General features: G+C 46.3%; 1 protein-coding gene across 6 annotated transcripts in view; it reads right to left on the bottom strand.

Annotated features, from left to right (window-relative positions):
• The window catches only part of rap1gap2a (RAP1 GTPase activating protein 2a), a 48,282-nt gene that overhangs the window by 14,704 nt on the left and 6,109 nt on the right, over positions 1 to 27,469 (bottom strand). For 3 of the 6 annotated variants that reach the window (XR_010877758.1, XM_067245824.1, XM_067245829.1), the window contains exons 1-2: positions 10,482 to 10,931; positions 2,245 to 2,329 (exon numbers count right to left, since the gene is read on the bottom strand). Coding sequence is in view for 5 of the 6 variants with exons in the window: in XM_067245824.1 (XP_067101925.1) it covers positions 2,245 to 2,329; positions 10,482 to 10,630 (234 nt within the window). In the remaining variant the exon portion in view is untranslated. Of the gene's footprint in view, positions 1 to 2,244; positions 2,330 to 10,481; positions 10,932 to 22,470; positions 22,526 to 25,107; positions 25,144 to 27,469 lie in introns of those variants that run through there. The other 3 variants (XM_067245826.1, XM_067245825.1, XM_067245830.1) reach the window with 2 other exon arrangements.

Raw genomic sequence — 27,469 nt, 5'->3', positions numbered from 1 at the left:
TCTGGGAGGGAAGCGTCTCAGTCTGTTGACATAGCTGTTTTCATAAATGCAATTAAAATAGTCTAATAATGCATTATGGATGGCATGGACCTGAGCCCTGAGCCCTTGTTTCCTATTGGGCCTGGCTGATTATAACAATAGCAACCCTTTCTTTTGTGGTACTTGTGTGCTTTTTGTTGGTTGATTGTCCTCGACAGTTTTAATGTTTAGGCTCACTACACATTTCTTCTCAAGGCTATTACTGTGTTATTAGAATCTACAAAATGGGTTTATGTTGTGATTCATTGTCAATGTTCCTTACATTATTCATATTCTTATATATTGTTGATATTATTTGGTGATTCAGGGTCCCGGCCACTGTAGAGAAGGATTTGTAAAAAAGAAGATGGAATGTGTTCCAAAACGTTAAAAACCTCCCTTTAAAGCTTATAACAAAATAATTCGGAAACAGGCTGATTTGGTGAGTGGTTACCCGCAGAATGAGACACACACACATAAACAAGTATACACACACACACATAAACAAGTACACACACACACACCCTGTCATGTTATTGTCCTGCTTGGCACCTGACTCAGGTGCTAATAGAATGGGCATCCCAAGTGGAATGCTTTTATGTGTACAATAGCTGCCCAGGTTTCCCCAGGTATGTCAGCTGACACAAGCATGTAGGCTAAGTGTGACTGGTGCGTAGGTGCCTATGAGAAAGGTGGTAGTCTGACAGGCCGGGCTGGCACCAGGAGTTTGGAATATTAAAGAAGGACCCCTGAGGGGTTAGCAATATTTGACAGTTATTTCCAGAAACCTGCCATTGAATGTTCTCCGAAGACAGACAATATTCTCAGCTGGTCGACTCAATCTCGAGCAAAAGCTGATGTGTGGATGCTGGGGGATAAACAAATGAATACAGACAGATACATATGTATCCAGCTGAGGTTGGGTCAGCGGAGCAAATCTGAGGGTAACGTTTACCCGGGCTGACTACAGGAGACACTGTGATGCTAAAAACTACTGACTCACTGCTGGCATGCTGGCCAGGCTGGCACACACTGGGGCATGTTGTGGCCTTTCTAGAGTTGACTGTTGACTGTACGGTAGTCTATTAGCTGATGAAACTTGATCAGCATGTTATTGCCCAACAGATATTCCATAATTGGAAGATGATACAACAGCTAAACTAATGGGGAGTTAACTGGTTCAGCAACTTTGTCAGGTGACATCCACTTATTACCCTTATACTGGGAAAGTGTCAGCTTTGTAGATTGATAACAACGCGGGATAACCCTCACCTTCAGACCTCCCTGCCGTGCGTTCTGTCTTGCTCTGTTTAAATCTCTCTTTGTATTGCTCAGGCACACCTACTGTACACCTACACACACGGCAAAATGTTCTTTCTCTGATTCTTTCTGCCTCCATCTTCCCACGTCTCTCTCCCGCTCTCTTTCTGACCCGGAATTATTTCTTTTTTGCTTGTCGTGCTTTCATCTCGTCTTCCTCCATCTTTACTCGTCCTCTACTACGCCCACCTCAAATTGTTCCAGCTTCAATGAGGCTCGAAAAGGGTGCTTGAAGGTGACTGCCGTACTGCCTCCTTCCTTCCATCGCCAAGAATCGTTTTCATATGTCAACCATTCTGTACATCTCTTAGCACATCCCCCACCTCTGTTTTTACCACAACATAATAACATTGCAAACACTTCAGGTGTTTGTTCAACAGAACCTTCGTTCGGGGAAAAGAGCAGTCCTTGAATAGAAAAATATTTCAGTGTTCTTTTCTTTTTGTTGATGAATTGAACTTCCCAGTAGCAGTAGAATTTCTATGAAACAGCAGCAAAGTTCAATCCCCAGCATCAAAGACTCACAAAGGGTTATGACCACTGAAGCCCGAGGTCAGACTGAAAGTAGATCCTCATCCTTATTGGTTTTAATGCTGTTATGTAATGTTGGCATAATGAAACATGCATATGGATGTACTGTATGTACTATGACTTGCAGTGAAACTTGTGTCTTTAAAGTGTCTTCAAGTTCTCTCAGCGACATAATAGAGTCCTTGTTCTGAACAGTTCCCTATGAGGGTCTTTATTGACTTTGAGGCAGGATGTCATACAGTTCTGTAATTGGGGGCCTTTCAGCGTGGTTTATCTGTAGTTGGCTCACAGAGTGGTGTGTGTGTGTGCGCGCGCATGCGACTGTGTGTGTGGGTGCGTGCATTTGCCGACAAGCCTGTGTGAATAGTTTCCTACCTTCATAGATGGCGGGGCGGTGCGGGGGGGCGAGGGGGGGCAGTCTCCCAGGGGGACGTTGGAAATGGTCAGGAGTTCCTGCTTCCTGTGGAGACAAAAGCAGACAGGAAGAGATGAAGATGAGGAAGATGATGATGAAGTATACCGCAGGTCCAGACAATGAGGGGAGGGTGTCGGCTGCAGGCTGATGCCTGGATGAGAGCTGCCTCAGCCAGCCAGGTGTGGGAGAAGCAGTGAGGTGTGTGATGGCTTTCAGGGCCTCTGAGGACAGGTGTCAGCAGCACATCTCTCTGATCTCAGACGCGGCCACTAGTGAGTCACTCTGCGATATTTAAAAGACAGATAATGTCCAGTGGGCCTGGACACTTGGCAGATCCAAAAAAGTGTGTGTCTGTGTGTTTCAGTCCCAGAGGAAGCAAGGAAAGACTGTGACTTGAGGAGAAGTTGGGCCACGTGTTATCTAGCTGTCCTTTCACCACTTGGAGTGAATTCACGGAATTGAAGATGTTGCAGTAGATACACACCAACATACACTTCCTTTGTGTGTATTGGTCGGCAATTTTCAGAAAATGTTATTTCCCCCAAAAGCCACCAAGAAAAAGGGGTATTCGCTGTTTTTGATTTCAAAGTCAATTTCATACATTTTCCCACTATTGTTCTCATCATTCCCAACAATCAATAAGGACCACCACTTTTAAAAGCCTGCCCCTGAATACATGAACATACTCCAATTTCAATGTCAAACTGACCTCTCTCTCTACTCTGAGAAAAATTGTGACACCTTTGCAAGACAGGTCAGGAAAAATAAACATACAATATGTTATTTTAAACTTTCCTTCTATTCTAAGAATAGGAACATGCATCTGCATGTTTAGTGTACAGTGTCTGGAAATGTTTTGAACTGTGGAACACACGAGTAGACAATTTCTTAAAATGAGAACATTTCCAAGGTATAAAATGTAATTGTGAACCATCCATTTACAAAGGAAATGACACATGTCCTGAAGAACATCTGGCTACTGCTGTCTTTGTAACATGCAACCTAGACGTTTCACTTCAAACATATCCCTCAAACAGTTTCCTCCTCAATCTAGATACTCCACAGCCTACATCTGCCTCTACCTCTGCCTCTACCTCTGCCTCTACTTCTGCCCCAGGTCCAGTCCCTGCCTGAGCCCAGCCCCAGCCCCAGCCTCAGCCCTAGCCTCAGACTCTCACCATGCAAATTCTTTCCACAGAATAAGCACTCGCACAAAAGAGCTCTGTCTGTACCAGTCTTCCATTACTGCTGATTCTTAGAGTGGCCAAGGGTGGACACTAACTAAACACAGGCATACTGGCTTTGCACACACCCAAAGAGTGCATAGCAACCATTACAAAACCAGGGAAACTACAGTCATTTCTTTGTCTCATACTTAGTTTCTGTTGCACTTTAGCTGTTGTCACTGCTGCTGTTAAAGTGGAAAAGCTGTTTCAGACCTCTCTCCCTTGGGCTGGCAACTGCGATGTGAGCATACTACAGGTCTCTGTCTCTCTGCCTTTCTGCCTCTCTCTCTGTTCCACTCTCCCCCTCTCCCTCTACCTCTCTCTCTCACACACACTCTCTCTCTCTCCCTCTCTCTGTCTCTCTTATATATACACAGTCTCAAAGTGCCGTGGGTGGGTGGTGCTGCATGTGTGCATGTATGTGTGTGTGTGTGTGTATGTGTGTATATATGTATGTGTGTGTATGTATGTATGTGTGTGTGAGTGTGTGTGTGATGTACAGCAGTGTTGTTGTCCTTGTAGCCTGTCCCCATTGTAATGAAGCAATGTCTGCATCACCATGAAAGCAATGGAGGGAGGGAGGAAGAGGGAGGAGTTGGAGGAAGAGAGGAGTGGAGGGGTGCAGGGGTGGAGGGGTGGCCAGAGGGAGGGAGACGCAGGATGACAAAGGAAAACCGAGCCGACAGAGAAGCATAGAAGGTCGACAGAAAGAAGGGACGGAACAGAACTTGCCTTTAAAGGACAGTACAGTCCGAGTAGGCAGACACAGACACTTTGATACAGAAAACAAGAGAAAGAAATACTGTCTATTGTTTGAGTGGCCATCAGATCACTCACCAAGACAGGTGAGATGGGGAACATCAGTAAATTGTGTCCCTTTCTATCTCCTCCCAAATCCCCGCTCCTCTTCATTTCAAACAGGTCACTCTAAAGGTGGCCATTTATATTCTCTGACATTTATACCAAGGCAGTAGGATATGGAGACAGACAAAAGGCAGAGACTCTGGTCATGCGAAAAGAAGGAACATGAGCAGTGGAGAAAAAGAAAGCTAAAAGGAGTGCCACGGCATCACCACAACATCTACCGTTTCTAACTTCCAACATCAACACAGACGCACGTCCCCTCCCACCCCCACTCCCTCTTTATTAGTTCTAATTAGAGTTGATTCATTCCTAATGGCTTCTCCTCTGCAGTTGTGTTTGTGTCATGTTCCCCTGGTGCATCCCCACGTCTCATCTAGCTGCTGAGAACACCCAGGAGGAAGCCAGAGGATAGCATGAGGGCGAGGTGAGGAAGAGGAAGGAGGGAACGACAGAACGGAAGGAGGAGAAGGAGGAGGTCGATCAATAGGGGGAGGGAGGTGGGGAAAGAAGTTCCAACCAATTAAATCCTAATTGTGACTTTCTATTTTGAGCCCTGATACAGTGTCTTGTTTGATGAAACTCAATCGTGTTTTGGGATCATCTTTCAAAGAATGTGAAATAAACACAGCTCCGACCAAGCCTATAATGCTTTCGACAGGCTGCGTATTAAATGGACAGAAACACAGACGGCATGACAAGTTCATCAGCTCAGCTGCAGTGCCATTGATATTGTGGAGAGAGAGAGAGAGAGAGAGAGAGAGAGAGAGAGAGAGAGAGAGAGAGAGAGAGAGAGAGAGAGAGAGAGAGAGAGAGAGAGAGAGAGGCCTGGGGTACAGCTCTTACACTGGCACCTTACTGTACACATTGTGTCCCACAGTAAAAAAGACATCATCGTTGCCATCTTCCTCATCATCCTCATCATCCCCCACACAGCCATCATTCCCTTCATCCCCATCATTCTGTAACACCCATGGCTATGATCCTCTTCCTCCACCTCTCCCTCCGTCCGCCCCCGCTATCATCATCATAATCATTATTATTTGTAGTGACAGCAGACAGAGTTGTAGCATCAGACCCTATCATATCTGATGGTAATGGCTGCTCCCTGACACAGATCTGGATCAATTATATGTCGATCTGTCCTGGAGGCAGAAATGCAAACAGAGAGAGCCTGCCCCCTGTCACTCCTTAAAGGCCAGAGCCAGACCAACACACACACACACGCACACACACTCACACAAGCACACACACACCACCCCCGTACACACACATAGGGATATGTGCACACGCAGAGCCATGGTATTCTGTAATCAGATTGATGAAAGTGTATGGAAGCTGTGTGTTCCCACTGAGTTCAATGTTCCATGTCTGTGTTACAACACCAGGTTGCAAGATCCTATTAGAGCTCATGTAACAGGCTGTCTGCATGAAGTCTATTGCTTATTTCTAGACCGTGCCTACTTTTATATTCATGTTATCAATGGGGAGCATCTGCATGGTGGCAGCAATGTATGAATAATTATTTATATATATACATAGGATCCATAAAAATACATACAGTATTTAACTTAATATTTTTAAAAAATTGTTTTTGTTACATGCAAATAAGTGGAGTGACTATCTACTGAAGCTAGCTGCACAACCTGGGGTGATGTGTAGGCCAGCGGGTAAAGGGACCCTGTGAAGGATAACACAACTTCAGGGGCCTTAAGCACGTCAGGTAATCAAGAGGGTCAACGGGACTGTTTTTCCTATGAAACCCCTCAGTGGTGTGTCGATCTGCAGGCTATATATACACACACACACACAGAGACATAGAGTTGAACAAAAGAGAAACCAGGGGAAAGAAGGGAGGGGAGTTGGGTGGACTGACCAGCTAGTGAACCCAACATTCTCATTATCAATGACCAGGCACACAGATGAAGGCACTGACACACACACACACACACACACACTGCCACAGATACACAAATAAGCCAGGGAATAATTGGAATTGTTCTCTCAAATGACATTTGGAAATAATTACTACCGCAACATCAAGGCAAGCAAATATGCAATCAATTTTGAGTAAATTGAGTCAACACTTTAATTTAGCTTTGTTCTTGCAGAGTTACGAAGCTTCAGCAGAGACCTGGCTTTCAGATGGAGACCTTATAGACTGCAGGAGAGAATTTCATTTCAGAGAGAGACTATCCCACACATACAACACACACTCAACAAGCAGGGTCAGTTATTGCCTTGACACCTTATTTAGCGTGAAAAGGTTAGACACCTCTGTGTCAGCTGGGTACAAACTGGTCCAAAAAGGGTGCGTGTAAGTGTTTGTGAAGCTTTGGGCACTGCCATCTCAATCAAGGTCATAGCGCTGTTTGGTAGCCAGGTGCTCCCTGGATAGGGCCTTCGGGAATGGAGAGAAGGAGGGATGCATGGGGGGTGGAGGTAGAGTTCAGGGGTTTGGGCGACGGTCAAGGACAAGTCTGCCAAAACTAGAGCCTTCATTTGTTGCCGCCTTTCCCGCATCTCTCCCTGGGCTGAACCACTTGAACTACATCGCTTTACATAAACTGGTAGTTTAATCACACAACGGAGCAATGGCTTTCGCTAGGCTGTTTATATAGTGCCATACAGACAGACAGAGCCTGGAGTCTCCTGTTTTTTTTCTGTTTTTTTTTGGAAAGGATGGTGTAGAGCGAGGAGCAGAACGCCCTCCGTCCCTGCTGCCGTGCCAGCAGCATACGACAGACGATGATGGGAGGTTCTGGTGTGTGCCAACAGAACCACAGGGGCGGCAGATGACTTGGCAAGCCTTCCCATTGGTCCAACTGGACACAGACAAACACACACACGCACGCACACGCAGGAGAACCTGTTGCTGCCTAATCACACTCTCACGCTGACTATGCCGGTCGCGCCTCTGCTGGTCTGTTCCGCTCCTCTGTTCTGTTGTTTAGTTGTCCACTGCTTCGCTCTACTGCTCGACTGCTCTGCAATCGACTGCTCTGTTCCGCTGCTCTGTAGGGTCGCTCTGTTCTCGATTTCTCTGTTGTAGTGCTAAGCTGGTCCGTTGCACTGCTGTTTTGTGGTGCTGGCTTCTGTTGCTCTGCTCTCTCATTACACTCATCCTCCCTTTCTCTCAGCTCACCTTCCCACTCACTCCTTCCCTCAGTCCTTCCTACTTGCTCACTACTTGGATGATTGTCAAAGTATTTTCCGTTGTACCTCCATCCGTCCGGGGACCCATCCAAGGGCAGGTATTTAAAGGAGGAGGCAAGGTAAGAAACAAAGTTGGAAAATACTTTCGATGTCTGCCACCCTCCTGCCCCCGTCTCTCCCCCAGCCCCCAGTGAGGTGGGCGAAGAGGGGTGTTTCTGTAACTTAACACCAGGAAAGGTCTCACCCTTTCTGGGCTCACCTCCAACACACACTGTTATTGAGAGAGCCCCCAGGAAACTCTGTGTCCACGCAAGTGTGTTTCTGGACTCAGCTTGAGTTTCTACTAATTGCATCAGGTTAAATATAGGAGGGTTTCTAACCCTTCATGGCAAGGTGGGATACATTAATGAATCAGTGGAAGCAAGGACTTTGCTTCCAGACAAGGTTTTCATATTCTTTCATGTTCCTCAACTAAGCCTTGATGAAGACTAATGTGGTAATATTCCGAAGAATTTCTGAACCTCTGAACCAGTCAGTCGGCCCAGACACCCCGTGTGACAGAGAGAGAGAGTTTAGAGAGTGATGAATGATCCAAGAGATGAGGAGAGAAAGTAAGATGGACAGGAGAGAGAGAGAGAGAGAGGCAGAAAGAGAAGGAGAGAATGAGGGAGAAAGGGAAATAATTACAGAGAAAAAGAGAGAGAGGGAGGGAGAGAGAAGGTGAAGGAGACGGAGAGGGAAACGATGAGCGCAGTCTAAAAATACCCCCTCAATCCCAGGGTGCAATATTCTGTAAATAGGGCTCAGGCGGTGTAGTGGTTGGTGGGACGTCTCAGGGCACTTGTTAGACAGACAATGCCACCTCATCCATTACCGGGCACAGATCACTGGTCCAGTCACACACACCAATGACACATGCACACACACGCTGTCACTCTGTGTACCCTTTCAGAGCTGCAGAAGGATCAATCAACACACTCACACGTTTAAGGAAGTCTAAGTGATTTACTGTGTGTGTGTGTGGGGGGGGGTGCTGACAGAGCAGTATCCTTGCAAACCCAAACAGCTGCTAATCACAACTGTTTCACAAAGGGAGACAGCAATACACAAAGAGAAAGAAAGAATCACAAGAGAGAGGAAAGGCACTGGAAAGAGGGCTGAGTAAGAAAATAAAGAGAGGTTGTTTTAAATGAAAGTTGGAGAATGGAGATGGCTGGAAAAGGAGGGTGAACTGGTGGAAAAAAGAAAGACAGACAACAGAGTAGACACAATCATGCTTGATGATTCACGCCGTCAGAAACTGTTCTATGATCAAGCACACCATTCAGTCTCTCTCTCCGGCGTGAATCATCAAGCATGATTGTGTCTACTCTGTTGTCTGTCTTTCTTTTTTCACATCTATCTGAAACGACTGAGGTGAGGGGAAGCAAGTTGAGTTGTCTCAGATACTGTGAAGGTCCCTGGTGACTTTGTGATAAGAGTCAGATTAGCAAAATGTTCAAACACACACACGCACTCTCACTCTCTCATTCACGCATGCAAACATTTGCACACCAGAACACATTAACACTGCCACAAAAACACGCATCCACATTTCCACAAATGCATACACACTTGTGTCCATGGGGAAGTGCTGGAGCAGGGATGAGTGTGATTAATGGTAATCAGAGACAGGTAGGGGAGTCTAATCAGGGTTTTACAGCAGATCAAGAGTCCTCGACTGTAGTTAGACTGGAATTAAACCCCCTCGCTGCCTAGGAGAGGATTCAGGTGCTCCTCAGGGAAGGAGTAGGCCAATCAAACACTTACACACACACACACATGCGCACACACACACACACACACTTGCATGCGCAAACACACATACACCGTCTTACGTGTGCAGTAATTACACCAAGGCAGATAAATGCATTTACTCAAACACGTCCACACACAAATGCACATACTGTATGTGAGTGTGCATACAACAAGTTGTTTTGCATTTATCAACATACAGAGAAAGAGAGAAAGAGAGAGATAGATGGGGAGAGAGAGAGGGAGAGAGAGAGAGAGAGAGAGAGAGAGAGAGAGAGAGAGAGAGAGAGAGAGAGAGAGAGAGAGAGAGAGAGAGAGAGGAAGCCCTGAGGGTGTCTGTAACTATTTCTGTTTTTTCTTTCTCACTGTGCTGTGCAATTGCCTTCATACATAAAACAAACCGACACACAAACAGGTTATACTTGGTGCTTTCATAAAATATGTTTCCCACTTTGTGTGCTGACAGTATTGAGACAATTCTTTTGGTCTTTAGTGATTTTATCAAGTGTGTTTAGTGTGAGGTACTACTGTGTTTTCATTGTGTACTTCTTTCCAGGCCAATGAACCAGCAAACATAACCATATGTTTATCCCTGAGTGGACTGACTTAAGCTAGATGTACAGAGAAAAAGCTTGGACTGTCACTCTCTAGTTACCTCCACTCCCACCCACTACTGTACCTCCATCGCTCTGTATACATCTCTCTCTTATTCTCTTGTTCACGTCGACTCTCTCTCTTTCTCCCATTCTCTAACCTGTCTCTCTCATTCTCTCTTTTACTTTAACTCTCATTTCTCTCTCACACTCTCTCTCGCTGTCTCCCACAGACATAAGACACATCTACCTTTTATAATTCTCTTTCTCTCCAGTCAGTTCCACTGACCCAGATACACTGGTGTCAAACACACACAGGGTGTGGGTACACAAATGTACACAGAAAAACAAGTACACCCACTTCAAGCCATGGTCATCGTCAAGTGAAAGAAAAAGGTATTGCATTGTACACAGTCACAACACTGAACTATTCAAACAACCAGCTACTGGCATGTGAAAAAGCTGGCCAGTACAGCTGTTTCAGCCTTCCCCTCTGGGGGCTGCAGTGCAGAGTGGTAGTGCTGGGCACAAAGCCAAAGGCACCAGGACCACGGAAAGTTCACCTACTGTTCTCTCTCTTTCTCTCTCTCCGTCTCTCTTTCCCTCTCCCTCTCTCTCTCCTTGGCCCGTCTGGACTTGTGAAGAAGTCCGATCAGGATCACAGCAGCTCTGATCCCGGCCTTCTTGGAGTGGACCCTCCCGCTGGGCTCCGACATGGTTCTTGTCTGGTTCTGGAAGCTGGCAAGGTCCTCAGACTTCCCTACCAGCCTGCGATGTGTCTCTATTTTCAGTTCCAAATCACGTTCCGTAAGCCCGCAGGTTATGATGGTCAATTCTAGCAGTGGAATATCACAATGTTGTCGAACCAGCGTGTCATCCAGGGTACCAGATTAGGTTCTGTAGGTCCTTTTTCTATCAGCACTGATTGTTCTGTGGTTCCTAATCAGAAGCGTTCTGCCACACTCAGCCTCACAGACACAGTGAATGTGGCTCTGCATCTCTGTCTACCTCTCTGCTTCTCACACGCACTCTCTTCCTCTGTTTCTGTATCTCTCTCTTCCCCTCACGCTGGCTTTCTCCACCTTCCTGTTTCTTTAGCCCTGCCCACCTTCAGTCTGATAGGCAGGGCTTGGTATTGACTCCACCCCTCGCTCCTCCTCCTTCTGCTCTGCCCTTCTCTCTCCCTCTCTCCCTCTGTCCCAGTTGTCCTCTCTCCCTCTCTCCATCTCTCCATCGCTCCCTTTCTCCCTTTCTCCTCCTCTCATTCTTTCCCTCTCTCTCTCTCGACCAGTCGCCTCTGTCCTTCTCTCTCTTTCTTTCTCAGAATCTGAATTTATTTACCTTCCTCATGTAAATCCCGTTTCTCAGTTCTTGTCATTCGACTGGCCATGATTCGGCTAGATTTCTATCTAATTTCCACTGTGACCTTGCTGTTCTTTCACTCCCCCCATCTTTCTTCCACCCTCTCTCTAAATTGCTATCTCTCAATTTGGTTGTAATCTCAATTCAAACAGGCTAATCAGCATATCAGAAGGCTTTGTGGTTTTCCAAGGACATCGGAATATAAGCATGACTCCGAACAAAATGAACCATTCAGTAGCATCAATGTACAGTGTGTGAGAAAACATGGGAGTGTTCCATCTTTCTTTCTCTCTTCATGCAATTCCTCGAACACAACCTCTTTGTTTCTCTCTCCCCTTCTCCATGCCCAGATTATTCGAAAGCTCCATAAATACTACAGAGCCCTGCTCCCAGGATGCACTGCACCCATTCTGTTTTTTTGTGGCCACCTGTTCCTTCTCCTCTCCGAGCTTACTTGCTCCACTCAGTGAGTTCCCTCCTTCCCTCTATTCTCTCTTTCTTGCTACCTCCTTCCTACCTCCATTCCTTCCTATGTTGCTTCCTTCATTCTCACCTTCCTTCTCTCCTTCTATTATTACATAATTTCTTCGTTCATTCCATACTGCCTACAGTACAGTAACTCCTTTAATTCCTTACTCAAATGCCCCTTTCCTGTGTTCCCTTTGTCTTTCAACAATGCCGGATTCCAATTTCAGAGGTCTGACTATTTGACCTGGGCTGCCCTCTGAGCTGTGTAGTTAGTATGTTAATGAGGAGCTGCTCTGGTATTCAACTTCATCAACCTCAACAGCAGAGTCTCTTTGATAGACCCCCCCCCCCCCCCCCACCACCACCACCACCTCCCCCAACATAAAATCTGGAATGTGCCAGATAACTCTGTCTGTTCAGAGACATTCTTTAGAATCAAGAGCAGAACTAGACCAAGGGAACAACAAATATGACAGTAAATATGATAACGAGGTGGGGATGCAGCTTAGTCCCCCCCCCCTTTCTCTCAGCGCCATGGTTACGTGACTGCCGCCCCAAATCCTGCCTGAGGAACCCCTGTCTTCCTGTTCACCTTTGAAGACCTGAAATATGGCCAACCTACAGGTTATCTGAAGGTCACATGACCCACAGAGGGCCCACATACTGTGTGTGCATGTGCATGTGCTTGTGTGTGCAAGGTGGGTCTCTTGGGCTGGGGGGTTGGGGTGTGAGAGGGATGAACAGACAAACAGCTAGCTTTAGAATCCACCTGGTGAGCTTTAGTCCACACAGGGATTCTTTTGTAGCAACTGTCATTTGTACGTGTCCACACACACCTCCATCCTTCTGCCTTTTATCATGCGCACACAGATCTTCAAACACACACACACTTTCAGGTAATGATCCCCTCAGTGTGACTGTTCTCTAGGGGTCGCACACCTCTACAGCCCCCCCCCCCCAAACACACATACACACACATGCACACACATACAAACTCACACATCATTCCCACCACCACAGGGGGCGGCCTTGTACGTCATTGGGGGGCCAGGGGACCCCTGTGTCCCCTGCTGTCACACACAGACAGCGCTGACAACCTGTGTTCCTGTCTGTTACACATGCTCACGTCCAAGCCCACACACACATGCAAAAGAGATAAATGCACACAGTGACAGCAAATTACACACAGCACCCATCCCACTTTATCAACAAACGTTCCTCTGCCATTGTAGCACAAATAACACCACATGCATTACTGTCTCAGTAAAACTGTAAGACAACCTTGGTCGCAAGCACACACATACCACAGTTGACACATGCAAGCACACACATACACGCATGCACGCAACAATAACAGTGCCACATGAACAAACCCAGGAACAAGGCACATGAATGCATGACCTTCACCACTTGTGCTGAGTAACACCTTTTTTTTTACTCCTTCCTTCCCTCCCTCTGTCCCTGTCCCAATCTTTCTTTTTGGCCTCTATCTATTTCTCTCTGTCAGCTCCTCCTATCCACACCCCTCCTCTGCGTTCCACACTTCCCACTCCTTCCATCTCACACATCTTGGATAACAGTCCCCTGTCACGAGACAGCTATGACCTCAAAGGAACAGACTCTCACTCAGTCACACACCCGCACATGAACCAACACACACGCGCATAACGTACTGTACACGCACAACTTTTTACTACACTTGAAATAATATGTATGTATGCCAAACATGCACAGGCACACACACACACACACATACTTGTCTCTGGTACAAGTTGAAAGTGGCTAGGGGTCCTCTGTGCTTAGCTACCCTTTCGAGAGCCAAGCTAAACTCTCAGGCCTGAAATAGCACAGTGCAGCACATGGCAAACATTTGGCCCCTCCACTCATCCTCCACAACCCTATCAGCCCTGCACACACTCACAAACACACACACACACACACATCCCTGCCTTGCCGCTCTGGCTGGTGATGGCGCTCACTTCAGTGAGTGATGACCTCACTCGTGCTGCTGCAGCCACACTAGCTCACAGAGTTGTATCTCTAAATCTAGCCCAGGGCTAACATAACCCGGTGTTGGCTTTGCACCCCTCTAGCCTACCTGCTTGACGCTTTCTCACTGTTTTACTGCTTTCACCTTCATACTGCGACGACAGGCCTCTTGTACAACATTTATGTATGCGACGCCTATCACAGCACCTGTCAGCTATAACCCAAGGTAAGAAGCTACAGTAGGCTCCACTGCAGTGGTGCAGTATATTTCGTCCTTTCTGAGATGTGTTGATGAATGGCAGCCGTACGTGATGGATCGTTTATTGGGTTTAGAATTGAGGGCTACTGTAAAAAGAATAACAATGCTATGAATAATAATACGTATTTAGACTCTCCTATTTTGAACACAAACTATGTGTGCACAAGTAAACAAAAAAGTAATTGACCAAGACTGATTCCTACATATACATACAAACCCATCCAGTGCACACACGATCCAGTCCACACTTGACCACACACGCTCTCCTCTTATCTGCATGATTGCAGCATTTCAAGTAAGTATATCAAGTGCACTTGAAAGTTCTATGAAATTCTTGAGGCATTAAACTCCAGACAACCTTTTAATTACCACAACGACCACAGCCACTGTAATTATCACTGCAGCATCTGACCCTGGGCAAGCCAGGGATGTGTGTCACTGGATCTCAAGTGTAAAAATAAACACAGGTCATGTGGTCTCATGTCATAATGTTCCTAACATTAAACTATGTAAACACTAATGTATGTTGATGCAACCCCAACACGTGGTCATCTGAGAAAGCAGCATTCTGCATGAGCACACACAATAGAATCAGTAATACTGTGGATGCTGTTTTTACAAATACCCCAGGCTTGATGTCAAACTCAGTTGAGTTTTGAACCTAGTAATGCACAGGCTAAAGTTTTCTAGATGTTCTTCTCCAAACTCCTGGTGACGTTCACCACCACCATAAGACGCAGCACCCTCCAACCCACCAGTACCCCGACACCCACCATAAAGCCTCCGCAGCACATCTGATGTCTGGCCTGTAACCATCGTGCCCTGCAAGCCCCCAGCCACCAGTCCCTCTGACTACAGAAACATCATCACCATCAACAACAACACAATTAACACATCATCATCATCATCAACAACATCCGCAGTCAAGACAACAACATCAACAGCGCCACCGTCACCAGCCTTCAGCCCATCCCTCCACTCCTCAGGGCCTCCACCCCCCCTCCTGAGTGGATTTGTCCCTGAAAAGCTTGGGCCAGAACACTGAAGTGGTGGTGCCCCACAAAAGAGACAGCCTGTCAGTATCACTCTGTTTACGTCGCCTGATCTTCTTTTTCATCTCTCTCTCTCCGTTTGGGTTTAACCTCCGTGTTCTCCCCGTCGCTCCGTCTCAGCTGCTCCACCCCTCGCAGACGAAAATAGAGAGATAACCAGAGAGGGGGTGAGGGAGTGAGAGAGAGAGAGAGAGAGAGAGAGAGAGAGAGAGAGAGAGAGAGAGAGAGAGAGAGAGAGAGAGAGAGACAAGAGAGGGGAGAGTGAGATGATGCCTGGAGCTAGGGGGCTTCAATGCTGAGTGGCCCAAACTAGACACCATGTGTTAGTCCAACTGCGACAGATGGAGAGGGAGCATTCGAGAGAAGGAGAAAAGAAAAGAGAGAGAGCCAGAGAGAGAGAAGGAGATATATAGAAAAGGGAATATAGAGAAATAGATACATTTGAGAGATATGAAGAGTGAGAGGCACTGAGAGTGGCTGGGGGGAGCAATACGCAGGTGTCACCAACATGTTGTAAATAATTTGGGCACTTTGCACAACAACTGGGTCTTACAAATGTTAGCACAGTCAGCTGTTAACTCTGAGAAGGGTTGCTTTCAATGCTAAGACTGGAACCCAAGTGTTCATGGACCTGGGGTTTCCTCTCTATAACATGGGGCCTTGGAAACTCAAGGTCTTGTGATTTCTACAGGTCGTCCATATGTCAACCTGTTGCTTGTCTCTGTCTCTGGCTGCCATGCCGACACACACAAACACACAGACACCTCACAGACACACACAAACACACACACAAACACACAGACACCTCACAGACACACACAAACATACACACAAACACACAGACACCTCACAGACACACACAAACACACACACACAAACACACAGACACCTCACAGACACACACAAACACACACACAAACACACAGACACCTCACAGACACACACAAACATACACACAAACACACAGACACCTCACAGACACACTCAAACACACACACAAACACCCAGACACCTCACTCCCTGTTGGGCCAGAGGTGAAGGTAATAGGGGTGATAAACTAAAGAGGAAGTTGATGTAAAACTCTCTGTGAGAGATCATCTCAAGTGTTCTCTCACTGAAAAGCCCTACACACACGAATCCAAACACACACAGATAAACACAGACATACACACACACACAAACACACAACCTGACCTCACCCACCCACACTGGCACACACTTTACACACACACACACACCTCTCTCAGCCCAGACGACTATTAAGGACCTGCTCTAAGGCCCCAGAGGCGTCTAAGACATTGCCTGATGGACCATCCATCACAGTGCTCTCATGGTGCTAGCAAAGGATTCTTGCAAAACAGGAGGGTCACGATGCCTCCCCTTTTCACCCCCCCCCCCCCCCCTTTCCCCTACCTTCCCTTTCTCTTTCATTCATCCATCCTCCCTTCCTTCCAAACCCACAGTCTGAAAGAAAACACTTGACCATCCCTCTAATATTTGCCACCAGGGGCCATCGCTGGAAAGAATGAGAGGAGAGAAATAGAGAGAGAGCATTGATGGACTCAGAGGAAGAGGACAACAGGGAATCAGACACCAGAATGGGAGAGATCTTTTCTTTTGTCAACCATGATTGCTCTATCATCGAATCAGGATGTTTTGTTTTTTTTGCTAATCACTAAGCGGTCGCCGACTGCTCCATCCCTTTTGTGGCCGTCGAACAAAATGTCATCAGTGTCATTTGGCAGACTCTGCGCTCTTTGTAGCATAATTGTATTTCTCCCATTTGCAATGGCAGGCTAGGCTTTTAATAATATTCCCTCAGACATGGATAAAGCTAACATATTATATTGAAACACATGCGCTATCTCTGCCACTCTCTCTATCGTGTTTCCCTCTCTCTCTCTCTCTACCCCTCACTCCTCGTCTCAGTTTTACTCTATCTCGATCTCTCTCTTTCTATCACTGTCAGTCTCTCTCATTCTCTCTCCATATAAATCTCTATCTATCTCTCTCTCTCTCTCGCTCTTCCGCTCTCTGTTTAAGGTTGTCTGGTTTCACGTCTCAACCTCTGTTTTGCTCTGTTCTATCTCTCAGCCTCCAGCCAGTGCATCTTCCTCCCTCACCTCCTCTTCCTCTTCAATGCATAAATGTCATTTATCACATCTGGCTCCTAAATCAATTTCCTGCTTGTCCTATTGGCCAAAAGGGATTCAAGGACAGCTTGTTAACCCTTGCCTCACCCCTGGAAACTGGGATGGAGGGATGGTGAGAGAGGAGAGAAGGGGCAAATGGCATATGGAGAGAAAAATAAATTAACCAACACAAAGAGACACAAACACACAGCCTCACATACGGGCACACACACGCACATACACACACACACACACACACACATACAAAGACACATGAAAACACACAATAGAAACACACTGTATGCGTTCACTTCCATTCATCAAGGAAACCACCAAACATTTGGATGCAAAAGGAATATATTCAGAATCTATTCAATGCATCAGTATCACTAAGCTTGGAGTCTTTTGTATCCATCAAAATGGCAGCAAAACAAGTCAAATTTGAAATACAGCCAGACAGGTATGGGTGGTAATATGGAGATAAATAATTCCTTTGAAAGAAAATTGTGTTGGAGCTGAGCTGGTGAAGGGAGACAGGGCCATCTCAGCTAGCCTCTGTCACATGGAACAGGCCCCTTCTGCAGTTTTAATAGATTTCTCACAAGTCATCTATGACAGAAGATAAGTACCCCAAAGCCACATATTCAATATTTCCTCTCATTGTAGTAGTGTGTGTGTGTGTGTGTGTATGTGTGTGTGTGTGTGTGTGTGTGTGTGCGTGCGTGTGTGTGCGTGTAAGAGACACGGGGGGGGGGGGGATACTGAGAATGTATTTGCATAGTGAGTATGTGAAACACAACATGCAGTGCAACATGAGTGTCATTCTGATATATATTTAGAGTGTGCAGAATTCACACAGCACTGACAACCCAGTGCACTAAGAGAGTACACATGTTCACAGCTGTTGTACTGATAATCATGGGGGTTTGACCCTAGGGGGTCAGAGTGGGGACACACAGAGCAGGTCAGAGGAGGAGAAGAAAAAGAGACAAAAAGAACAAGAAGGAGTGTGCTCCACAGCCCATTCATCGCATCTTGACCCAGGTAAGGGTCACCGAACAAGGACAAATGAAAACATTCTTTCATTCATACCTTTTTTATCTTTCTCTTTTTTAGAGCAGTCTTTCGTTTGCTTCATTTCTATGTGATGACTGCTTCTCAACCTCTTTACCTTTCTGCCTGTCTTTTTCTATCTGTTTATCTTTCAATATGTTTTTATGTCAGTCTGTGCCTCCTATCTTTCTCCCTCTCTCTTTTCTCTGTGTCTCTCTTTCTATCTCTGCTTCTGTTGTACTCTTCCAACGTTAAATCCCAGTGTCAAGGGTATTTTAGGAAAGGCTTGAGATTCAAACTGTCTTGAGAGGAGCAGAGAAGAAAGAGTTGCTGTCCTCTGTGGCTGTGTTCAATCAGAATTAAGCGTCACTGTTTCCACGCTGTTTTATTCGCTCTTCCTCTCTCTACCTCTCACTCCAGTTTCTCTTCCCCCTCTCTCTCTCCTGCCCTCGGTCTTGCTTATGTACCTCACTCTCTGTCTCTCTCTCTCCTTCTCTCCTTCTCCTAACTCTTTCTCATCCTCCCCTCTCTATCTTATTCTTCCTCTGTCAGCTCAGGGCTCGTGGAGAGCCTCTTATTTGCAGCGAGGATGTGTCTGTCACTGCTGGCCACCCTTCCACAACGCTCTCCTCCATTGATGGTTTCCAACAGCAACAGTGTCTGGCTTTGTTAAGAAGGAGAGCCATTAGAAAAGCATTCAGAATACATAGAGAAACAGCCCTCAGAGACAAACAAACACAGGCCAAGAGAGACAACAAATCCCTTACTGTCAGAGTGGCAGGTTTAGCTGTATGCAACTGTGGTTTCATGTTAGTTCATATCTGGAAGCGAGACAAAGTAAAGTACACCCACTGACACAGACGACGCATCTATGCATCATCAGGAATTCGGTTGTGTTCGTTCAACAACATATTAGACTATATATAAAGGCTTACTCTCAAAAGTTAGGTGAGGTGAGGTTAGGTTATTGAGTTCTCTTCATCCAACATTACATGTGCAGTGATGAACAGAAAGGCTTGGTGGTTAACAGGTGTCTGTTCGTGTGAGAAGCTGTGTGCTGGTGAGCTGTAGTACTCACACACCCAAACACACACTTCATCTTTCCTCTTCTCTTCTCAGACAGACGCTGAAGTAAAAGACAGAGAGAGAGAGAGAGAGAGAGAGAGAGAGAGAGAGAGAGTGTGTGTGATAGCATGGATGTGTTCATGTTTTACCTCTCCTCCACCTCCAGGCCCCTTAGGCCCTGCAGCCTAGATGTGAGGCATACTCTCAATGGGCAAGAGGCTACTTTATGGGGCCTTAACAACCCCATTAAAGCACGCTGGCCAGATGGTGCTCTTATCAGTGTGTGTGTGTGTGTGTGTGTGTGTGTGTGTGTATGTGTGTTTGCATGTGTGCATGTGTGTAAGTGTGTATACCCACAAACGGGGGGGATGGGAAGAAGTAAATATTTGTCAGAAGAGGCAGCTGGTCCACTGGGGGCGTCAAGATGAGACGGCTCAGTATAATAGGCAACACACACATCAGAGATAACTGAATGCATGCGTTTTGTGCGTGTGTGTGTGTGTGTCAGGTGTGTGTGTGTGTGTGTGTGAATGATGTTGCGTTTCTAATACTAGGCAGCAGCATCTTCATGGAGACGTTTGGTCAACAGAGACCGTAGCTAACTTCACTCCAGCTACAGCCTCCCTGAATGTGCTGCAACACAACAGAATAGACGCCAGCTTTCACTTCAACTGGACCAGCTGGGAGAGCAACTCTTCACCGATATCAGCATAAAAAAGCCCAACCGTATTGAAAAGGGATGGTGATTTGAACAACGTGAGGAAAATTGCTTCTGTAAAATCGACCAACAAAACTCCTTATGGTACCTAATGTATTGTTTCCTGAATGTTTTAACGTCTGGAGATTATTTCAAGAGGCTCATTAGACTCACAGAGTCTATGGTAACCCAACAATACCGGGTATGTCTCATCTAGGGTAAAAAACATTCAAGATCACAATCCTAGCTTCACCATGTATATTTTGTCTCTTCTACTATTGGTTCTGTCTGCCACAGCACCCCTTTCCTACATATTAAACTAGTCAATCAAATAATAAAAACAAGGTTCTGAGGGTAAAATAAAAAGGTCACCACCCTTTCACCTGTCCTCTCAAGTCACAGGACAGCCAATCTTGTGACAGTATAGGACAGAACCCCTAGAGGCATACAGCACATATACACAGCAACCAGCCATATTGGGATCCAGTATGGGAGAACATTCCACAGTTGGTGAGGTCCATACAGGCATTGCCATGGTTGTGGGCCTTGGTGGAAGATCCCACAGGTGATAAACATGTGATGAGGTATATTCTGTCTCTGCTGTCATGGCAACAGCTTTGGAAGCTCCCCAAAGGGTGAGGCTCTTAACAATAATGATCTGAGATAAAATCATGGAGTCAAAAAATCACACAAAGAGATATGGCCAATACCCTGAGCATGGGGAGCCCACACCTCCTTTAGCGGAAATCTTATAAGCAGAAATGGGAGTACATATTGATAACTGTCCAACAGAGATATATAAAGAAAATGCATACTTAACCCTAAAAAAAACATTGTATGTCAACTCAAATAGAGGCAAAATATATATACTGAAAACATCACCCTACAGTACCATTGCAGTAGTGTAGAACTGAGATTGTTTGTATTTTGTATTATTCTCAAGTATTTTGGGAGTGATGACATCATCAGTCAGGTCAGGAACAGGTAAAACACTGTCCAATACCATGACAGGTAGAGCTGAAAGCATCATGTCCAGCCCAGTGGAGTTACACAACAAGTATACGTCTCCCTCTTGTGGTTAAACTGTATGACTGTTAGTGTAAACCTTACTTTCTCAAAAGAGCATCAGTAACCACCAGTATTTTTCATCATCTTCTCTTTTGGCCCCCTCTGGTGGACAAAACAGATATGGCATGCCAACAGCACAATGGCTCAATGCATCTATTGTAGCTAGCAGATGAAAACAACACTTTCTAAGCATGAAGGACAAGCAGACAGATCACTATTCCCAAAAATACATGTGATCAGTAGAAGCTATAGTCAATGTTGAATCACCACTACATCAATTGAGCAGTTTGAGCAAGAAATAGATGAGCATCTTGTCCGCAGTACCCCACTTGACTTGTCTGAGCAGCAAGGAGGGAGGGGCTGGGTGGGTGGCTAACAAGTGTGCCTTCAGGTCACAGGAAAGGGTTGGGCACCACTTCCTATAAAACACCCATGATTTTTGAATCTGCGGTTCAGCATGGTTTCTGTACCTATTTCCCACGGGCCATGGAGCATGACTCAGTACTACTTCCTGAAACATCACGCTGCATAAAAACCCTGCTGTGGCTTGGGAGTGACTCATGATGGGGTTGTGAACAGGCCCTGAGGAGAGAATACGGCGTGAACTTGTGATATGTCACCACCATACAAATGCATGACAACACAAAGCCCCTCGGTCCCTAACATCCAACCCCTGGTTACCATAGAAACTAGAGAGTAAGGGGATAAGGGGTAGGAAGGTAACAGGTAGAGTGTAGGGGCCAGGGGCTATGGGGATTGTTTTTGTTTGCTAATGTCCTTGTTTTAGTTTGAATGTGGTGTTGATCCCGCATGTCACCAAACAGGTGCATAGCGAGAAGTAACTGTATTTCCAGACCAAGACAGAGCAGCAACAAGCTCAGCCCTGGTTCTTGTTTGCTAACCAAGCCCTCCTGCTCTGGAGTAAATAGCAGGCTCCAGAAATAGAAGCAGCTTTGGAGTTTCTGCTGGAACTGCCAGGCAGGTATTGTAACAACATGGCCACCTGGCTACAAGGCTCCTCTTAGAGGAGCCAAAGAGAGTGTGCTGTCAACACTCTATGGTGTTGTTGTAGCCTGTGTAGTTCGCCTAAAGAGGTTACGCCCACAGGAGATATTTAGAGGGAGCAGCTAGGTGAAAACACTTGAACAGATCACAGTGACCTTGTTGAAGTGATTTGAGTTCTTACCTTGTAAAGTGTTTCGTGTCTGACAAAGGATAAAAGAAGGATATGAAAATCCAGTTTAAGAATTGTATTGGATTGTCAAATCAAGATCAAAAGACAAATTTGCAGGCACCCTCTTAACGGCTTGTGAGCGTTCAAGGTTGTTCACCACCTCAAGAAAACACTTTGTTCAGTAGGCCCACAGACTGCTGCTAAATGGAGAAAACAGTTTGAAACAGCTGAACGCACCCTGGGGTTGGAGCAGCTGTATTGTCTGAGCTCAGCAGAGAGCATGATGGGATGTTAGCCTTTCTGCCGAGTCTAATTACCTCCTGTAGGATTACACAGACACACACAAACACACGCATACACTAAAACACTGCTGCATTTTCACACCGCCATGTGAGAGGGAGAAAACAAGAGGAGGACAGGAGAGGGATGCACATAAAACAAATATGGATCATTGCCTCTCGATGTCCTCTCTAACACCGAACCGAATCATTTGTGAGCACTCCCAGATTCACCCAAACCTGCATGCTACATCAAACTGCCACGGACCCATCACCTGAACTGGAGGTGCTTATCTTTCTCCACTCGACCAAGAAAGAATACACCTCGCTTAAACTACAAAGACAAACAGAAAGACAGAACAACAGACGGAAAGAGGGAAAGGAAAGGACTCACCAGAGCTTGCGAGGCATGTTTAGAGGTTGACGGTTTTGCGACCTGCTCTCCCTTCAAGCCTTAGTCCACTGTGTCCCTCCTCTCCTCATATTCATGCACTGCCACCGCTTTTGATGCACACAAACACACACATACACAATCCCCCCTAAACACCTACACACACCACACACATTCACAATTGCTCGTACACACTCATAAAAAACAGTCCTGATTATGCTGTTATTAATGAGGTACTTTGAGTGCAGAGTGAATGCAGAGCGCTCACAAGGCCAAAGGGGAGGCAAAGAGAGGGGACAGGAAAGAGAGAGCGAGAGAGAGACAAGGAGAGCAGGAAAGAAAGAAAGAAGAGAGGGAGTGATCTGAAGACTATGCAAGAGAGAGAACAAGAAGGTGGAAGATAACAGTAAAGAATTTAAAAAAAATCTCTCATATCCTCAAGTGGGTCCATCAACAAAGTCGTGCTGACCAGGTCTGACATGTACTTACAGACACACGCACACACAGTGAGAATGAATGGTGCACACTGTACAAGCACTGGCCAGAGCAGAGAGCTGGAAACATAAAAAGGAACACCCGTTACCCACCACACCTGTAGATAAACTCTTTGAAGACCACCACTTTCACGTTACCCTCTTCACGTCTCCCTCTTCACTCCTCCCTTGTTCCTCTGCAGTCCCTCCATTCGCTGCAGTCACCCTACCCCACTCCACCCACCTTCCCCAGAGCCCTGGGCTCTCCCTCTTTAATCCTGCCCATGTCAATGACCAGACTCGGGGGTGGAAAGGTCAGACATGCTGCCTAGTTCTAGATAAGATACAATTGAACTTGACTGTCCCCAAAGGAAAATTGGTATTGGACTCCGTGCTGCAGGGCTCTGTTGGTCAAGAGGAAAATAAATGAAACAATAAGGAATGTACGTTGCAAAACTCACTGACTCACAAATCCACACACAAACACACGTAGACAGCAGCTGGCCAGCGCTCATTAGTATAGCACAGTACAGGAGTCACGACTACCTCATTCATATTCAGGACCACTCCAAGCTGCATAATAAAGCCTGACCAGGGACGTGTGTAGGTGTGTGTATGTGTGTGAATGGGTGTGAACCATGTTCATGCGTGCATGTGGATTTGTGCATACCAGTGTCCGTGTGTGTGTGTGTGTGTGTATGTGAGTGTGTGTGTGCATGATGAAGAGATGGACAGACCACAGAGGAGAGCCCTCCTCTCCATTATTAAACATCTCCTATTTGTGGACGGTGAATACTTAATACACACCCTCATTCAGACAGCTTTGGGATCACACACAGGGATGAAAGAGAGCCCTCCAGTCTCCGGGGCAGAATCATGAAAACAGGTGAGAGGACAAAGGATGAGAGGATGAGACTGTGAGAGGCTGAGAGAAGGGACGAGAGAGAGACAGAGAGAGAGAGAGAGAGAGAGAGAGAGAGAGAGAGAGAGAGAGAGAGAGAGAGAGAGAGACAGAGAGAGAGAGACAGAGAGAGAGGGAAAGAGGATAAGAGGGTGGCAGCGCAGAGGGTTGGAAGGTTGAGAAGGGTGAAAGAGGGAGAAATGGGCTGGATGAGAAAATGGGAGGGTGAGAGTGTAGAGGGGTGGGAGGTTGAGAAGGGTGAAGAAGCGAGAGGGTGTCAGGGTCATAGGATGAGAATTTGAGAAGCAACCAATATGAGAGAGCGAGATGTGGAAAATTGGGTGAGAGGGTGAGAGAGCCAGCAGTGACAGGGTGAACAGAGGTGCCCAACCCTGAGTGACGACAAGAATAGGGCTGGGCAGAAAGATAGTACCAGAATGTTCAAAATAATGTTTGTTTCTTATCAAACGTCGCGTTTCCAAATAGCTCTTCTCCTCTCCATTCCTCCATCATCCTCCCATCCCACGCATCTCGCTAGAAGCATGTGGCAGTCTGCCCAAGGGTTCTCTCTTCCCCCACTCGTTTTGGTTTTGCCTCCCGTTCCTTCCTCTCTCTCTATTTGTCTCTCTCTCTGTAAATTATCCCCCCATTCTACTCATCTCAGTTCGTGCAGCTATTCTGCATCAACCCCGGACCACGGACTCATAACTGCTCCTGCAGCTGGTCGCATACAGAGGTCCAGCTCCTCCCACCGACCACATGCAGTATTTATTAGCAGGACACAGACGGCTCTACCCATCTGAGTTGTCCCTGGAGAAGGAAAACACTTACCGGGCTTTCAGAGCCGCAAGGCTGGACTTGTCAATCCTGGGGGACAGGAGAAGTGAGGGAGAGAGAAGGGAGGAAGGGACAGGAGGGAGAAGGGAGAGGGAGCGAGGTAGGGTAGAAGCAGAGAGAGATAACTGTTATTGCATTTTATCGTCTTCCGCATGCACATGTTATGAGCCTACATTAACCATCTCCATATCTTTTTTCATCACCTGATTATGACGTTACCAATGTGATGGTAATACTGGAACAGGACCAATGCAAGCCCAGTTCTAATGGAGTGATTGAGATAAAGTGCAGAGGCCAGACAATTTACACAGTGGGCATAGACTGGTGTTGTATGAGTCAGAGGGGCAGTGCTGGACCCAGCCAGGCACAGTATGTTCTTTACCTGACACCATCGGGTCAGCTGTCATGAAGCTGTCACCAAGGGTTACAGGTTGCCATGCTCAGCGTCAAGTCACATTTACAATGTCATAATACAGGCCTCACAGCAATTACATATACAAGTAGAAACTGTAGTAGTGTGAGTGGACAGTACTGCTGTTGACTTCCTTACTTTTGTGTCATCCTAGATGTGAACAAACCTGATAGATTTGAATATGATTGAAATGTTTTCCATCGTTTGAAATGCCATCACAGCAACATCTCAGATTTCAGAGGCTTGAACTGGAAATATTGTATTACAATCCAGTTTCAGTCTAGAAAATGTGTTTACGTGGTCACAAAGGGACAAAAAAAGGAAGTGAATGAACATCAGAATTGTTTCAACAGCGTTGTGGTTCTCACGTTAGTCGAACAAGCCAAGCTCAGATTCCCTTTACTTTACTAAATACAGGCCTGTTGCATCCTGGTAAGGTGAGCTTGTGAAAGCTGGAAAGGCAAACCAGTTTTAATGTCGAATTTCCTGTTCAAATACAGAGTACCTATTCATAGTTCTCTAATGAGTGAACCTGACTACGGGTATCATGTCCAGTGTACAGTGTTAGAAACTAAGCCTATGTCTCTACCAAACTAAGATGGAGACTTTACAGGGCTGTAACTGCTTTCTTCTAAAGACCCTTCGAACCAGCCCTGATTCTGGCTTTGGCACAACAATCCCTCGTAAAGCAAATCAAGTGCACTGTCTGAATGAAATCTACTCCCATCACAAGGATGTTATGCAGTCTGTCCATACTGAATAATGACAGCAGAGAAGAGATAAGGACCTATGGGCAGCACTCTGTTTGCCTCACAGATGGCATCGTTTATTATTGGAGTGTTGCAGTATCTGCCTCTTCAAGTCCTTATGCTAACTCTCTCTCTGTCCCCGTTTCCCTGTTCTAATGCTCAGGGTGTGCAGGGTTTTGGGCCTATTTTATGGTTTCTGTGCCACAGGCAAATAAATCAAACCCATTTCTAAGAACTGATCGAAAAACATTATTTTGAGCCATGAATACAAGAGAACCACAAAGTGTGTTTGAGTTAAGTTGCATACGAATGAAAGCACCAAAGCAGCTTACAGTACAATATATCTCATTCACGGGTGCAATCAACTTAGTGCCATCTCTGCAACATTCCAGCTTTACTCATCCTCTCCTCTACTTTTCCCTCCTCTTCGTTTTCTACCCTCTCCCATCCCCTCCTCTCTCAACCCCTCCTCTCCCATCCCCTCCTCTCTCATCCCCTCCTCTCCCATCCCGTCCTCTCTCAACCCCTCCTCTCCCATCCCCTCCTCTCTCATTCCCTCCTCTTCCATCCCCTCTTCTCTCATCCCCTCCTCTCCCATCCCCTCCTCTCTCATCCCCTCCTCTCTCATCCCCTCCTCTCTCATCCCCGCCTCTCCCATCCCCTCCTCTCTCATCCCCTCCTCTCCCATCCCCTCCTCTCTCATCCCCTCCTCTCTCTTTTCCACTTCCCTCTCCTCTCACATGCACAAATACTGAGTACTACGTAATACTACTGATCAAAAGATATCAGAAGACAGCTATATGACACACAGCACATCACTGTGATAAAAACGACACTATCCATAGAACAGACAGACAGACAGGCAGAGATCCGGACTGTGCCAAAGAGCAGGCCTATGACAGAACGCTCCATTCAGGAGCCCAGTGTGATCCCATTCTCCCTGGTGGAGACAGCACAGACAGAGACTAAGCACAAGGCAGCCAAACCACTGCACCACAAGCCTCCCTCACAGACAGACAGTCAGAGCCCTCCACCCATCCTTCCTTCCACACACGCACATACAGGCACACACACACTCACACAAACATAACACACACACATACAAACATACACACGCACACCCACAACACAAACACTCCCATGCACATTGCATTCATAGAAGCACTGCAGCAGAAGCATGTGCCTTTGCACACAC

This window comes from Osmerus mordax, chromosome 11 (genome assembly GCF_038355195.1).
Source record: "Osmerus mordax isolate fOsmMor3 chromosome 11, fOsmMor3.pri, whole genome shotgun sequence".
NCBI lineage: Eukaryota > Metazoa > Chordata > Actinopteri > Osmeriformes > Osmeridae > Osmerus > Osmerus mordax.
Note: the sequence above shows the minus strand (reverse complement) of the source record. Positions and strands in the feature narration are given on the sequence as shown.